The sequence below is a fragment of the Plectropomus leopardus genome, chromosome 20 (genome assembly GCF_026936395.1).
Source record: "Plectropomus leopardus strain MGB_pleo_1.0 chromosome 20, ASM2693639v1, whole genome shotgun sequence".
In the NCBI taxonomy this organism is placed as follows: Eukaryota; Metazoa; Chordata; class Actinopteri; order Perciformes; family Serranidae; genus Plectropomus; species Plectropomus leopardus.
In genome coordinates, this window is record NC_142195.1 from 15,777,516 (window position 1) to 15,794,344 (window position 16,829).

The window sequence follows — 16,829 nt, forward strand, 5'->3', positions numbered from 1 at the left end:
AAACAAATTAGATTTTTGAACACTTTGTTTTTTTTCTCTCTCATTTTCTTTCTTAGCCATTTTATTGGTGGAGCTTCACAGAAGCAGTGCAGACTGGGAATTTAAGCAAAACCTTAGAGGGTTAATTTAAAGGGGACATTAATTAGTAGGTTTTCTTTGCTAACTTGGGCTAGCAATTCCTGGCGCCCCCATGTCAAAGTTGAGAGTCATCTGTCCCTGTTCGCCTCCACCTATTAGTCTGACTGCTTATTTAACTGACCCCTCTCATCCAGCTCGGCTCCCCTTCACAGTGTCCCCCTGCAGTTCTCTCCTCCCCTCATGGCAGATGTGATCTTCTCCCTCGCAGCCCTGAAAGCCTTCATTTTCCTGGTGAGGAGGCACTTTATTTAAAACTTAAATATCAAAGTTTTTGTGGGTCTTCATGAAAAAAAACAAAACAATATTTTTTCTAGAGCTCCTTTGCATCAGAACAGGTTTATCATTCTGTGAAAGTGTTGCCTGCCTAGAGTCATATGTCATCTATTTCAAATGAACCACCAGCAAACTACTGTTAATCTGTCTTGCAGATGAGTACCTCTGCAGATAAAGAACTATTCATCCAGTCAACTGTTGCTTCCTCTCAGTTTCAGGGTCATGCAATTGCTCTGTGGTATTTTAGAAAGTTATGAAGATTGAACACAGATGACTAATTATTCAAGTGATAACTTGAACGTTTCTCAAGTTGTTTCTTCTGTGTCCGTCTGCGTTTTTTTCTCCCTCTAGATAGGTGTTTTATGGCGGGGTTGGTTAAAGTTTAATGACTTGGTGATAGTTACATATTGAGCACCTTAGAAAGTCTATTACCTATCAACTGCTGCAGATCGGGGCAGACGCACACAGTCAGCAGCCTGTTGCAGAGGGCCCCCAGAGAAATCAAGGTAAGATAGAAAATTGTTTTACATGTCTGGGAAGGTTTATCTCAAACATCCAGGATTCAATTCAAATTGCTCCACTGTTTTACCTAATAAATGCCCTTTTATGTTTTAATTGCTGAGGTTACTTTGTACTTTAAGATGTGAAAGAAGGCAATAATTTATATAAATGGTGTGTGTATTGTAACACTCAACATTAGCTCTAATACTGTGGAACTAAATCAATTCACGTGCCTCTTACGTAATCTGGCTTCTTTCCTCTGACAGACCAAAGAATCTGCGTGACAGTAGGCTTTAGGGTTTGGAGTAAATGGGGGGAATTTTTAAGCTAAAATACTCTCGACTTTTTCTTTATTTGTCTTATTGGCTGCTGGAAGCACAGCCGGGAGGATACACTACCTCACAGTCACATCATCTCAGACATACAAGCCTCCTCAGTGCATGATTCATACAACATTAACACAACTATTTAGAGGTTTATTTCCCAGCAGAGCTAAATCTCTGTTTCCAGGATAACTGAAATGCGGTTTGTGCTTCAGCTCATATGCTATAATGGCAGGTCTGGGGATCCTCCACAAGAAAATTTTGAGCATCAACACTTAATTTCCTGCATTCTGGTGATTTTTATGTACCAATTTGAACCTTTTTGGTATTGATTTATATTATAAATACCTCACATTTTGTCAAAATAAATGTCCTCTGCTGCTTTGATGCTTTAATTGAGGGGAAGCAAATGCATATGTTATTGTATATTGTATATATTAATGTATATTGAGGGGGGGCTTGCCCCATGCGTTCCCACTAAAATCTGCGCCTACGTCCATGTGCAACTCTCAAAAGAGATGAGAAGGAAGCGAGATGGCTCACTTCAGACCACTTCAGTTTATTTACAAAATGGTTAAAAATACAACTACAGTTCATCAGACACAACGGAGATATGTGAGATGAGATACCCTGATAAGTTACCTGAAGCCTGAGAACAGAGGCCCAAACACTAAGATAATTGTATTTAAAACACGTGTTTAATAACATGTTGTCTAAAGTTTAAAAAAAAGTGTGTGTGTATCATACAGTAAAATTTACAGCCTACAAAACACCTAAGAGTAACCAAAGTCCATAAGAACTGAATTACACTAACTCTGAACAATTGGACAGGGTTGGAAATAACAATTGGAAATAATGGGCTGATTAAAAAAAAAAACATGTTTTCTTTTTCTTTTCTTTTTTTTTTTTACCACTGACTTTTGACCACTTTTTTTTTCCATTTACTAGATTTTACTGTGTCATTTTACTTGCCCTGGGCAATCCTTTTTTATTGAGCCCTGCAAAGGAATTTATTTGACTGGCAGTAGGTCAGTTAACTGTAAATTCTGCTTGACAGAGTGGTAAAATATTTTATAAACCTCCATTCATTCAGCTTTTATGTGAACATTATTTTGATTTTTTTTTTTTGACGCTGACATTTAAAAAGAAAACTCAGTATGATTTTTGATGTGAAGAAGCAGATACTGAACTTCTTGCTGTAGTGTTTCCTCTTCAGCCTTATAGAAGTCATGCAGTGTAAATCCATGTAATTCGACCTATTGCCCACAGGTAACCTTTGTGCAACAGTTGTTAAAACTTAACTCTACTTTAAGTCTTGTTTACTGTGGATAAATCACAGAGCTATTGTGGTGCTATTTGGTGCTAAATCCTTGCATTGAAGTTTGGCAGCTTGGTGTTTAAATGGACGTGATTTTGACTGGGCTTGAATTGTCTTTAAATCAATCCATCAACCTTTGTTTTTAGTGAAATAACAGTGCACTACTTAGAACAAACATCATGATGAACACTATGAGTATCATATTTGTGCATATTTTCTAGTTTATTATTACTTGGGGAGTACTACTGCACAAAATCAGATAAAATTAATTGATTGATTGCCTCAAGTGGGGTCACCTGGGTTACAGAGTTGGTTGAGGCTAAAGACTACAAGTAAGAAAATGGTTAGAGGCTATTTTTTGATCAGGAAAACAGGTGAATGCGGTAAAAAATAAATATTAATTACAGGTTACAAGTGTACAGATCAACACATTTTATTTGATAATTAGGATGAGATATAAAGACTGATCAGATTTTATAATGGACATATAAATCTGCTACTAGTTTCACACACCTGAATCTCTTATTGACCTTTCAGCTGTGGAGTTGCATTTTGGGTAATATAGGTGCCAGGTTCTGATATGGTCTGCATGGAATAAAAAAGGTGATATCTGTGGTTCCTCTCCTTCAGTTTTGATCCTTTTCTGTAAACTGTTCATCATGAATAATCGAACAGTGTTTTGGGGGTGCAGTGCCAAATTGGTGGAATGCACTTTTTGACTAAAGTGAGTCCCTCTAAAAACTAAAATTAATGACGTACATTCAAAAAGAGGTGGCATTAAGGCTTCATAGGTACAGGGTCACAGTCATTTCAGTCGTCATTCTCTTTTGCAGTAAAGACAACCAGTGAGCCGTGACTGCGTTTGAGCCAATGAGTACCCAAATAACTTCTGACGCACTTGGACTGTTGACCATTGAAGTTACTCACTTACTGACATTTAACATTATTGACCTGTTGGCACATGCTGCAACAGAAGACACACATGCAACTCTCTGGTAATAAGCTGATGTTAAACTTCAGTCCTGCTTGGAATCTGTTTTTTTTTTTTCTAAATCGCTGGTCAGACATCCAATATGACAGTGGAAATAATAATGTATAGAGTAATGTCTTCATTGTGACTTTTAAGACAATAATGTTTCTGCAAACAAATCTCATCAGTGTGTTTTGATGCTGTTTGAACGAACGTTTCCAGGTTTTAATTTGTAAATACAGATAAAGCCACCGTGAATCTCACAAAGATCTGAAAATATGACACAAAACTGACATATTGTTTTAAGCTAATCATGGTATAAATAAACTGTAGGTTTTGTGTACTACTGTTTTTATACAGTCATTCTCTCATTTGAACTGGAGTTAATGGTGTATATAACAGTTTTGAGTCATTTGTATTTCAATACATAAGTCTTAATTATAGGTTTGGGATATCATATACCTTCAATTTTCTGGATACTTATCTAGAAGGTAGAAGGTAGTTTAAAAACACAAAATTACTTTTGTCCTTGATCCTGCTACATCTTGGAGTTGAAAGTTGAGTTGATTAAAATCAGCAGCTACTATAAAAAATTCCATCCTGTTGCTTGGGCATGTTGCTGCTGGTGGCATCATTGAATTCCTGCAGTGCATTATTTTAATTTTGTCCTGTGTCCTTATGGCTTCCAAAAAGGTCCACCCATCCAGTGCAATAGCTTGAGTTCGCTGATATTTCTGTGATCTGTTTTTTATGCGTAATTTCAGTTTGTTTTAGATTTTACAAAGTGCAGCTCTTTACGGCTGTATTTTCCATACATTTAAATATACATGAATATACATGTACACAATTTTCTTTTTCTCTTTACAGGCATTAAATAAGGCATTTATTGTTTCCACGCTATCAAGATGGCAAAGAAGACAATATTTGTGGCTTTGACAGTGCTGCTGTTGGCATCTGTCGGCACATTCGTGGGCGTCTTCTTTGGCGTCGGAAAAAGGAAGCCACCAAGTGAGCGGGTATACTTGAAGGCTGCTGTGGCAGCAGATGCTGGGCCGTGTTCAGAGGTCGGCAGGTGAGAGCTTAAACACTGAATCATACTTTCTGGACAGACAGCTATGCTGCAAACAGACTCATGCATGCATAAATATAGTGGCATGACCATTGTGTGCACATATCCTTGCAAATCCCTGAGAACCTACTGTATTCTTTGCCAATAAGGGGTCTTGAGATCTTAAGTGTAAAAACAAATCCTCCATCCCTTCCCTCCCTGTGTGTGTTTTAATTAATTTGACCACAGAGACATACTCATGGTAAAGGGGGGGTCTGCAGTTGATGCCTCGATAGCTGCTTTACTGTGTGTTGGACTTATGAACGCTCACAGTATGGGCATCGGGGGAGGACTTTTCTTCACAATCTACAACGCCACAACTGGTAATATCACACACATCACTGCCACAAAGCCTTCTGTTGTCTATGCAATTTACTAATACAACCTCTTGCTTATCTGGATCCTAAATGCATCTCCTGATTTGCACACAGGGAAGGTTGAAACTATTGATGCCAGGGAGACAGCACCAGGCAATGCAACAGAGAACATGTTCGGGAACAGTACAGATTTATCCCAGAAAGGTAATGTTTAACCAGCGCTATCAGACATGGAAATGAGCTGACGGAAACTGTACGTTAACATTATTATGAAAGAGGATGACCTTGTGATAGAGACAAACATAAGAGAGAGTGGAAATTCTCAGACAGCTCAATAAACTCTCAACTCAGGAATAAAAAAACAGCAATAGTTTGGGACTTAGAAGTCAAATCACACTGTAGTATGTGTACCAATGCCTTAAAATAATGTGAAAATAACTTATGAGGCTTGTTTTCTTGGCTTCCATGGTTGGTAGGAGGGTTGTCTATTGCTGTACCTGGGGAGATTCGAGGTTATGAGTTGGCCCACAGACGACATGGCAAACTTCCTTGGAAGGACTTGTTCCAGCCGAGCATTCATCTTGCAGAAAACGGCTTTCCTCTGGGCAGGGCGCTTGCCTCTGCTCTGTCCAGCCACAAGGAAACAATCATCAGAGATCAAGCTCTATGGTGAGAGCCTTTGACCTAAGTTCATGAAACTCACTCAAAACATGTTTCATTACCATCTTAAGTGATTTTTTCCCTCTATTTCAGTGAAGTGTTTTGTGGAGAAAATGGTGACGTCCTAAAAGAAAATGACACCATCAAGTTTACAAAGCTTGGAGAAACCTATCGGAAAATAGCGGAATTGGGTCCTGATGCTTTCTATGAGGGATCACTGGCCCAGAACCTTGTGACTGATATTCAGGCAGCAGGTAAGATTTATCAGCGTTTACAATTTGGCTAGTACTGTTTTCACCTTGTGAGACTGTGTGTGTCATCATGGCAAAATGTTTTCCTATAGACACCAAGAAACTACCACAGATTCAGTTTTGAGTGCATTGCCTTACTTCGTCAGTCTGTCTGTGAATAGAGTTTGTTAATGCAATAACGACATAACTGTGCAAGCTGAAGTAATGAAAATTTGCAGATGTGTGGTTGGGATTACAATGAAAGTTGAGTTCAAAGATAGATGTGGTCAGAGCAAGAGGTATGAATATAGAGGTAGAGGAAATAGGGAAGCAGCCATTGTCCATCCATTTTATGTCCCTGACCCACATTGGTTTGAAGTCAAGGATAACTGTATCTGTTGCAATCACTCATTCCCATCTGATAAAGCACAATCTGGGGCATATAAAATAAATCAAATAACAGTTCTTGGTCAGTGGCCCTTGACTTCAGATGCACTGAGGAACCCTTTAGCAGCGGTCTGAGAAACACCAAGCGGCAGAATATTTTCTTAAGATTTTTTGGGGGGATTTTTTCCTTAATTTGATACAGACACCTGCTCTACCAGCTGAGCTACTGGGATGCTAAGCAGCTCAGTTGGTAGAGTGGCCGAGCAACTGCAGTAGTATATAGAGCGAGAAAGTCCATATAAGAAGGGCAGGAGGGGAGGTGGATGGGCCAAACAACCAGGAGACCCCTGTTTATTTCCTGTGTGAAATCAAAATAACAAAGTGTGTGAATGTATAGCATACTACACTGGGGACATACAGTATGTCATGTGATGTTACATCATGTTAGTAAGAGACATATTAATTTTAAGCCAAACCATAGTGTTTGTTTCACAAACATTTAATAAGTGAAAAATGTACATATTCTGTGAAAACAAAAGTTTATTTTGAAAAGACAAAACACATGTAAGGAGTGTTATTGATGCACCATCCCTATGTGTTTAAAACCGATGCTGGAGGGGTACCAGAGCATCTTAGTTTGACCCACAGGGCCACTCACCGAGCGCTGCATTTGCATGTTGGAAGTGAGAATGTGTCGATTAATACGGCCCAGTTCATCTTTTTCACCAAACTCACTTCTCTCATGTCATGTTCTTCATTGCACCATACACACCGATTTGGCGTTGGTGTGATCCCACTGTGGAACAGTCTAGTTTTAATTTTGTTTTCATCATATTAAAAGTTGATGGCATTCTATGACTCTACCAAATGGTCTATGTAAGATTGTTTATAGAAAAGCTTCCTTTCTTTGTTAGGTAAAAAAAACAACTTTAAATAATTGTAAAGGCAAGTTAACACTTTTGTTATTTATGGTGAAAAAGTTGCAGAATTTATTGACCTTTATGCCTTAGTTTACAATCCAAACAGCTCGTTCTGCAGATTAGATTATGTTTCTGTAGCCATGATGCACATTAGTCTCACACATTCAATGACATTATCATCATCATTACCATTTCTGTTATCGCTAAAAGTCATTTGCTGAAAAGACTTAAGGACATATAACAAAAATATCCTAACATCCACCTCTCTCTGCACAGCTAATTTCCATGTTAAGGTGGATTTGTATTTCCAGCTCTGTCCAAGTGTGCATTCACAGTGTGTGTCAATCCGTGTTTAGGCGGTATCATCACAATGGAGGATCTGAAGGATTATGTGCCTGTCTTGGATGAGAACCCTTTAAGGGTGAACGTGGGGGAGTACACCATGGCTGTTCCCAATGCCCCCGCTAGCGGCCCTGTGCTCTCACTGATATTAAACATCTTGAATGGTAAGCCTTGATGCTTTGTCCAAAAACATCCCGAGTGGGAGTGCTTCAGTGTGAGCTGCCTTCACTTCGCCAGTCACTCTGTGAGACTCCAATGTGAGCAGCATGTTGATCCACATTGCAGCAAATCTACTCTTAGAATAAAAATGGTTTGTTGGCTTAAGGTTAGCTAAGAATATCATGAACTACTTTCTGGGCCCATGTTTTATAAAGTACTAGCATGCACTACTATAACATGTCATATATTACAGGCCTATAACATTATATACTATGAAAAATGTGACACATATGATGTACGACTTCTTTGAGAGAACCAAAGGCAGAAGATGCGTGGCGTTGTTATAGGGCTATATGTAATTGTGATGCTGTAGTTTAATGGCTGAATATAAAATACAAGATGATTACATTGAAAAAGGAAGAGTCAAACATTTTCTGATGAGTTTGATGAGGATATTGACATTACTCACCTGTCTGTATGAAGCTACGCACAGCAGCCAGCTGACTAAGTTTAACATTAAGTCTACAAACAAAGAAAAACAGCTTGCCTGGTTCTATCCGATTCTTTTAAAAAGTACCTAAAGTTTACTTATAAACATGAACATTGTTGATACAGTAACACTGATAGACGGTGCCTTAGAATGACATAACACAATAAGCTACTGTGACAATATCAGGTTTACATTGAACTTCCTCCGATTAAGAGAATGAAGTTAAATCCACCGAGGGAACGACTCTGTAACTCTGACAGGAGGTCTTTCATTTGACTGAAATTATGAAGATTGGAACATAATTGCTGTCTGTTTCCTCACACCTGAGAGGCTCTGAGGAGTCTGATCAGTCACGAAGTTCACGAACATGTTGCTCATCAAATCATTCCTTCCTCAGTCTATCATCATATAATCATAAATCATGTGTGCACTTTCTGCTTGAACTTTCTCCTATGTTGGCCGTTCGTTGCAGAAACTGTCCATGTTAGAGACACTTCCTCTCTGCTACTTTTCAGTACAGTGACAGTGTGTGCCTCTGAGGATTAAACGAGAAACTTCCTTCTAAAGTAATTAATCTCTCTGAACCTTTCCTTTCCTCTGACTGGCCACCCACTCACTGCGGCCCCCTGCCTCACACGCTAACACTAATCTTACCAATTTACCTCTAATTGGACACAGTTGGGTGGTGGAGGCTTCACGCACACATTTCAGTGACTGCCCAAAACTTTCATCCTGCTGATTTACCGTGACTTCTGCCTCTGTCTGACAGCTGAAACCCATCAAACCAAAAACTCTCTGGTTCCCTCAGCTTCTCCTCCCGTGTCCCCCTGTGGCTGTCAGCTCAGCTAATACCCGTGGTCTGGTCACGGCAGCTTTTAGACTAAATAAAAATACATGAATGGGTCGGGTCAAGTGCATTTCACTTGTTTCCTTTCCTACCTGAACAGCCATCTGAATTAAGACAGATGAGTGAAGCTGTGGTTTAAATGGAGTAACTGATCATACTTGTACTTTCTACAGGATACAACTTCAACTCAGACAATATGGCAAACACAGAGAAGAAGATCACAGCCTACCATCGCATCGTGGAGGCCTTCCGCTTTGCTTATGCAAAGAGGACCTTACTTGGAGATCCAGCATATCTAAACATCACAGATGTAAGTTCATGGTCTCTGCTTTACACAATTAAACAGTTCACAGGCTGGTTTTAGTTTCTGGTGAACCACAAAATTGTTGTGCTAATTATCCAGAGACAACAGCAGCTTCTAATGTAAGCAGGGAAAACATGCTCAATGCTTGATTGATTGACTGATTGATGTCAGCAGTGAAAAATGTAATACTCAAAATACAAAAAAGAAAGAAACATTTTTTTATATAAGTAAATAAATAAAATAAGACAAGTTGCATCTATCATCATTATCATGCTCGAAAAGGAGTAGGAAGAAGTAAAAACTTTAATTTAATCCTACCTTATTATTAAAACAATGTTGACTACTTTACTTAACCTTAATCAAGTACTGTTAGTGCCTAAAAACAACCAAACCATAAAAGGAGTCAAATTAAATACAGTATTAACATTTTCCAACTTGGCAGATTCAATATTAACCATCTCATGTGTCTCCCAAAACATATTTGCTTTTGCAAAGTATATAGTATATAGCATATAAATTCATAGAATGGTTTGTGGTAAAGAGAAATGTATTCCCCCCTCTATAGTAAAATGAGTGACTTTAAGAGAAAATATCCAAATGATCACATTTAGTTTAGTAGGAACCAGTGAATCTGTGCTAATTTATCACATCATGAGTGATTTAAGACATAATTAAAAGCATGCAGGACTTTGCCTGTTTTAGATTAGTAGGAACAATTGTAAAATTCGCCTGAATATGAATCAATACTTTATTAAAAACAACACCAGACAATACTTTCCCTGAGTATTTGGCATAATAATTAAATTCACATCCCACTTTCTCTTTCAAAGCTGATCGTGAATATGACTTCGAGTTTATATGCCGATGACCTCCGCAAAAAGATCACAGATGAAACCACACATCACATGAACTACTACGAGCCAGAGTTTTACCTTCCTGAGAACCACGGCACAGCACATCTCTCTGTTGTAGCAGAAGATGGAAGCGCCGTAGCCGCCACCAGCACCATCAACCGATTGTATGACCCATCTGATTTTTTTACTGATTCACATTAATGTGCCTGGTGCCTGTAAGTCCCAGTTTATATTGGTTGTTGTTCTCCTGCAGTTTGGGCTCCAAAGTCATGTCAAGATCAACAGGGATACTTCTCAACAATGAGATGGATGACTTCAGCTCTCCGCTCATCGTTAACAGCTTTGGAGTGCCTCCTTCACCCAACAATTTCATCAGACCAGGTTAGATTAACACACACACACACACACACACACACACACATTCATTGAAACCCACATAAGGGTTCTCAAAAACACGAGAATTAAACAGTAGGCTGATTGAAGGTCATGCAGAAGTCAACCTGCCCTGCCTGACACTAATTATTATGTTTTTGGCTTCTGAATAATGATTTTTGTACATTAACACTAAAAATACAGGGGGGATTCAGACCCCATTTGGACAATTTAATCTTTTATTGAGTCAAGATAGATTTAATGTAAATTTTTTTAAGTGATCAACGGGAAGAAAAAACAATGGAATGTCAAACAAAAGTGATTTATCACAACTTTAATGTACACTATACTTGTGTTGACGGGTCTTTAAGTATCTACTGTACACACAAATGGCTAAACATATACTTTGATTTTATCCCTACTGAACATAAATTGCCACAATGTTAATGTCGCTGCAGGCAGCCTTTTGTGTCGCATCTTGACCTACGCAGTTGGCGAAAAGACAGGGTGAGGTTTAGGCAACAAAACTACCTCGTCAAGGTTCAGAAAAGATCTTGGATGTTACTAAAAGAACATCCAGCTGTGTGTGGCACAAACACCACAACCAATGTTATTTGTTGGTCTCAAACACTGGTCTACTGGGTCAAAGTCCGGTGTTTGTTGTACCAATCCACCACCCACACTGAGTGGATTTTCACACTCTTTAAGCTATGTCCATTCCTCTCTGTTTCAATTAGTGACACAGCAGGGTTTACATTGGAGTTGCTGGAAAGCCCAGTGCGTCTCATCCAGATGTTAAACAGCCCAAGCGGCACATTTTGACACCCCGAGAGTGAGACAAGGCTGTTTGATTCATTGCTGTGAGGCAATTAAAAAAGATCTATTTCTATTGGTGCAAAATTCATGCACTTGTTTCATTTAAAACTTCTTTACTTAAACAACTTTCGAATTCTGTTAAAAGGAAAAAGGCCGATGTCGTCAATGTGTCCAACCATCCTCTTTGACAAAAACAACAGAGTCAAGATGGTGGTCGGAGGCTCAGGAGGAACGAAAATTACTACTTCTATTGCTCAGGTAAGATACAAGCTGCAGTCAGAGGTTGATACAGCTGTTGTAAACATTTAAAGTAGCATATAAATTAATAAAGTATATCTTATCATAGTATTTAATTACTCCTTGGCTGTTAAGTCAGCATTGGCTGAAATGTATCCTCTGTGTAGGTGATTCTGAATGCACTGTTCTTCGGTTACGATCTGAACAAAGCCGTGTCAGATCCAAGACTCCACAACCAGCTGAGCCCCAACACCACCGTGGCTGAGCCTGACTTTGACAAAGTGAGTGTCACCAACAGCAAACAATACTGATATATGTGACTAATGGCAGGGTGGTCTGGTGTGTTGGGAGACGATCCTTCAACTGAATGCCCAGCTAACACTGAGCCCTCATACCTCAGTCATGTCTCGCACCTGGGACCCTGTTCATTTTGTCTAGCTGCAGGGATTTGCTGATGTTACAGGGAGGAAACTATGTGCTGGTGTGGCAATAATCTAATATGTGGTTGAAAATAGCAAAACAGAAACTGGAGAACAAACCTTTGATTTGACATTTTCACTGGGATATAAACTCATTTGCTGCTGTTGCTGCTGAGTTGTGTGATGGGCAGCACATCTTCAACAACTTCATTGTTTTCTCATGGAATAAGTGATTTAACCCTTTGAAACGTGGAGCATCATAACTTTTCTAGTGCTGGTTTCAGATGCCTTTCACTAGTTTTTAACCCTTTAATCCTGAGCAAATTGGTGCACTTTTGTTTCTTAAATATGGAAGAAAAGGCAATAAGCAACTTTGTAAGAAATGTTCCACAAATAGCAAGAAATTAGTAGTACTAAAAAGGTGGGGAAAAAGTCTAGGGAAAAAAGAATATATATATATAATTTTCTTAGTTTCTCTATAAGGTTAGAGATTTATTAGAACTGTTTAAGAACTTTTCCCAGATCATCTACTTATTTTTCTTAATTTTGTAAATTCCTTTTACTTTCTACTGATGTCTTTCTAATTTTTTTAAAAAAGAAATCGAGCCAGTTTGCTTCAGTTTCAGAGGGTTATAACAGCAAAGATACTCAATAAAGCAGTTTAACATAAAAAAAAATGTCCTCGGGAGGCTGCTGATTATATTGGCAAACATGAACAGGTTGGTTGGTTAATTCTGGGCTTCTGTAAAAACATGGCAGTGAAACATGCAGATCTCTATAGATGAGGACCCACTCCCTCTGTGGATATAAAAGGCTCAGTATAAGGTAATGAAAACACAACATCTTATTTTCAGGTGATTATACACTTAGGCAAACATACTGATTATATTATATTCAATTTCTGCCAATATATCCCCCTTAATCCTACACACTGAACCTTTCAATTGGTGTCACTCCTCTTCATCAAAATGGTGAACACACCAACATGCAGATATAAACTTTCCGAAGCAAACACAGGGTGTTTGATCCCTGCTGTGTGACATAAACAACATGTTGCACCTATTCAGGATGTCTTAATATACTGTATGCTCCTGCTTCCAGAACATCCTGGATGGTTTGGCATCAAAGAACCATGAGACAGAGTTCCTCAAATCGACAGGAGCTGTGGTGCAGGCGGTGGTTCGCTATGATGACGGACTCCACGCTAAGTCAGATCCTCGCAAGTGGGCGTACGCAGCTGGGTATTGAGGTCATAAACACACCTGTGATTATGCAGACTGCAGCCGTGTGAACCTTGACACCTGTGGTACGAGCTGAGAGATTAGAGACTTAATAAAGAGCCACCGTCGGCAACAATGAAGTTAGAATAAAGTTCATGTGCTTCATAGCATGCTACTCAGATAACAGAACATTGACTTATTGTTTGTCATGACCTTAAAAACAATGTGCCTCAGTCTGAAATGAATTCTTAATATTGAGACTTATGTCCAATGCATCTATGTCCCATCGTAGTCCTTTTTCACAGGGGACATTTTGGCATGTCACAGCAGGAACAACACAGGTGTGGATAATAAAATGCATGATGGCTGAGTTCAATTTAGCTGCTTTGATTTCTGCATTCTCACTCTTACTGCAGCACCTGACGAGAACAGAGCCATCGTTAGTGTCGTTAGTAACACCGGTGCTTTTCCCACTGAGACAAGTCAAAATGTCTGCTGTGAGAAAGACCTATCATTTCATGTAAGTAGAAGACATTAGATGTTGTTTCAAAGACAGCTTTACACTCAGTGTTTTTTTCACACTGTCAGTCACATGTGTACAATTCCCCTATTTATGAAGCACTTTGTAAATCATTAGTAGTGTAAAGCTGTTTCCTGTTGTTCTTTAAAAATATATGTGATGTCTACAGTAATCGTTAACGTCTGACCTTTTAAATAAGCAGCAGCAACAGTACACCCCGAAATAAAAGCAATTATTTTTGTTCTTGTTTGTAGTGCTATTTATCAGTCTGGATTCTTTTGATGTGCGTTGTTAAGTGTTGGAGATATTGGCTGTAGAAATGTCTGCCTTCACTTTATTTTATAATGGAACTAGATGGCACTCGGCTTGTGTTGCTCCAAAATGCCCGAAAAATGTATTTGAAAAACTCAATGGCGCGTTTCAGGAGCTATTTTCTTTCTACCGAACTATATCCAGCAACTGTATCACTGCACAGAAGAAATATTCAGGACAAAATTTCAAATTTTTCCATGACTTTAAAAGACTCATTATTTTTTTCTTACCCATAATTGTAATTTCCAGCAGGGGGATCCACTGAACGGACAACTCCTTGAGATCAGGTGGAGAGATCCACCAATCAGTCCTCTCAGGAGAAAATCCAGGAAGTGTGAGGGTATTTAAGAGTGGGAATGGCCTGTTTGAGTTTCTTTGTGTGAGACCATGCTGCCATCCAAGTAAGTGTGTTGGTTGATCCAATTCACCCTTATTTCCCTTAGCTTGAGTCTTGTATGTAAGTTGTAGTATATTGGCAATTGTGATGCATGTGCTAGGAAAGGTAGCATCAGCACAGTCACTACCTGGAGTCTGCATAAATAGAGCCTGGGTCTGTTGAAGGTGGTATTGCTGTTTGGGCTGTGATAGCCATGTGATAGCCAGCCTAGCTAGTTCAGTTAGCTCAGTTTAGCCTCCTGGGGGATAGCCATGTGTTAGCTTAGCTTAGTTAGCTTTGTATCTTTGTTAGCCTGTGGTATCTGTCTGTAGGCTGTGATAGCCATGTGATAACTAGCCTAGCTAGCATGGCTAGCTTAGCTTAGCCTTAGCCTTGTATCTGTGATAGCCATGTTATAGTGTAGCTTAGCCTTGTAACTGTGATAGCTTTATAGTACTTTAGCTTGCATCTGTGAGAGCTTTGTAGTAGTTTTGCTTAGCGTTGTATCTGTGATAGCCAGGTGGTACTGCCACTACCTGGAGCTCGCATAAACGCAGCCTGGGTCTGTTGAAGGTGGCAGGGCTGTTTGGGCTGTATAGGAGCAGTGAGGGTTAGCACTAGAGGAGTGGCTTTGGGATGCTAAAGTTCACTGCCTAGCCTCCTGGAGGTGTTGTGGGACCAAATAGGTGAAACACTGATGGAAGGAGGTTCCCACCTGATGACCCCAAAGATGTGTTAGTCTTCACTGCTCTCTGGCATTCATATTTAAGTCATAATTGCTGATCAGTGACCCTATGATCCTCATTGAGTGCTTATCCTTTTCTGGTGCACAAATGTCTTGTGTTTTAGTTGAATTCAGCTATGCAGAGAAAGAACATGAAATGAAGAAACGTACATGAACAAATGTCACAAATCAAAGCATATTAGAGCGATGTCATGTCGACAACTTCAAAAAATAAATTTGCCAATATGCTACATCGCTTGTAATGTTATCCATGGAGACTATTGCAGCAACTTATTACATACAACATAATTCTATGACTTTTGGAAAACTTTTCCATAACTTTCGCCTCTGTGGATTATTTGGAGTAACCAGGTCACAATCTCTGGTAGGAGATATTGCTGTCAAATGTATTTTTTTTGTGCTTTGAGCACTACAGACCGAATGCCATCAACTTCCATTATATCAGATAGAAGGCTGATATCTCCAACACTCTGCAACTTGATCCAAAAAGTGTAGATTTAAAAAAATGGCACTAAGAAGTATTTATTTTTGATTTGGGGGTGAACTGTCCCTTTTAAAACTCATTAGTTTTCTTATTAATATTTCACCAGGACTGTTTATTTGAAGTGACACAAGCAGAGGGAGAGCAGGCATTAGCTGTTGTTAAAATAAAGGACTTGTAACACTCTGGGGACAATCAGTCTCACTAAATGACTTACAGAAATTCCCCACAACCCAGAGTGCAATGGCCTGCAATGATCCAAAAACAACATTACAGCTGTTTCTGCTCACTGTCACCGCCGGGATTCAGAGCTCGTCTTTTCTCAGCTGGAATGTAAATGTGTTACATAATAACTTAAATGTGTAAAATGATCCTGCCTTTATCAACTTTTTGGTACAGATGACTGGTTCATATTTAATAGATTTTGTGTTGTAATACTAAGTGGTTTAACATTAACAAGATACATATTTATTTAAAATGTATTATTTGGAAATTTCTGATATCAAAGTTTTTATTGCTTTTATCAAATTGAAGTTCTATTAGTAGTTTATTTACTCCATAAACACTTGAAATGAATAAAATGTAATTATTAGAAACACACTTGCTGTATAAAAGTCTTTTGTTTGTTGTGATAATATTGACATTAATAATTGAAATGATTAGCTGTCAGAAACGTATCAGTTATTGGTTGTCTTGTCTTATCTGTGTTTTGATTGACAGTTGTGGGATGTCTGCGCTAATGGTTAACAAGCGTCTGGAAGTTTACAGCCATATTATCACCTCTGTGAGATGGTACTGTATGTACTATATAGCTCTGTGCTTTGAGGTAAATGCTACTGTTAGCTGGCTAAAATGCTGACAAAGACAATGTAGAAGCTAAGAAGGGATAATGTTTTTTTTTTTTGTTGTTGTTGTTTGTTTAGCATATTAGCATGTTAACGTTTGCCATATTAGAATTTAGCATAAAGCATGGCTGAGGCTAATAATGATAAGGATAAGAATAAGAATAATAAATATCTACTAAGGTAAATATCTTGATGCAAGTGTCTCTGACTTTGCAAATGTTCTTAATATGATTACAATTTTAAGCTAGATTTGCATATTTTGTTTGCTGACTTCATATCTAGTGATGAATCAAATTTATTGGCCAAATTTAAAATTTGTCAGTATGATGTACTGTTTATGTTTAT

At 38.7% G+C, this 16,829-nt stretch overlaps 1 protein-coding gene across 1 annotated transcript; it reads left to right on the forward strand.

Moving 5' to 3' along the window:
* Positions 1–683: 683 nt before the first annotated feature.
* Positions 684–16,239, forward strand: ggt1b (gamma-glutamyltransferase 1b). Its single transcript, XM_042509330.2, has 13 exons — positions 684–917; positions 4,391–4,595; positions 4,821–4,954; positions 5,063–5,152; positions 5,425–5,617; positions 5,702–5,862; positions 7,502–7,651; positions 9,157–9,293; positions 10,118–10,305; positions 10,395–10,522; positions 11,475–11,587; positions 11,734–11,847; positions 13,087–16,239. Exons 2-13 carry the CDS (start codon positions 4,429–4,431, stop codon positions 13,231–13,233), a joined length of 1,722 nt encoding a protein of 573 aa, XP_042365264.1. The 5' UTR covers positions 684–917; positions 4,391–4,428; the 3' UTR covers positions 13,234–16,239.
* The last annotated feature ends 590 nt before the right edge of the window (positions 16,240–16,829 follow it).

Bases quoted from the DNA above. Each gene is read 5' to 3' on its own strand.
- ggt1b (XM_042509330.2), top strand. From the start codon at position 4,429: ATGGCAAAGAAGACAATATTTGTGGCTTTGACAGTGCTGCTGTTGGCA. The intron at 5,863-7,501 runs GTAAGATTTATC...ATCCGTGTTTAG, and splicing joins GACTGATATTCAGGCAGCAG to GCGGTATCATCACAATGGAG. The intron at 10,523-11,474 runs GTTAGATTAACA...TTCTGTTAAAAG, and splicing joins CAACAATTTCATCAGACCAG to GAAAAAGGCCGATGTCGTCA.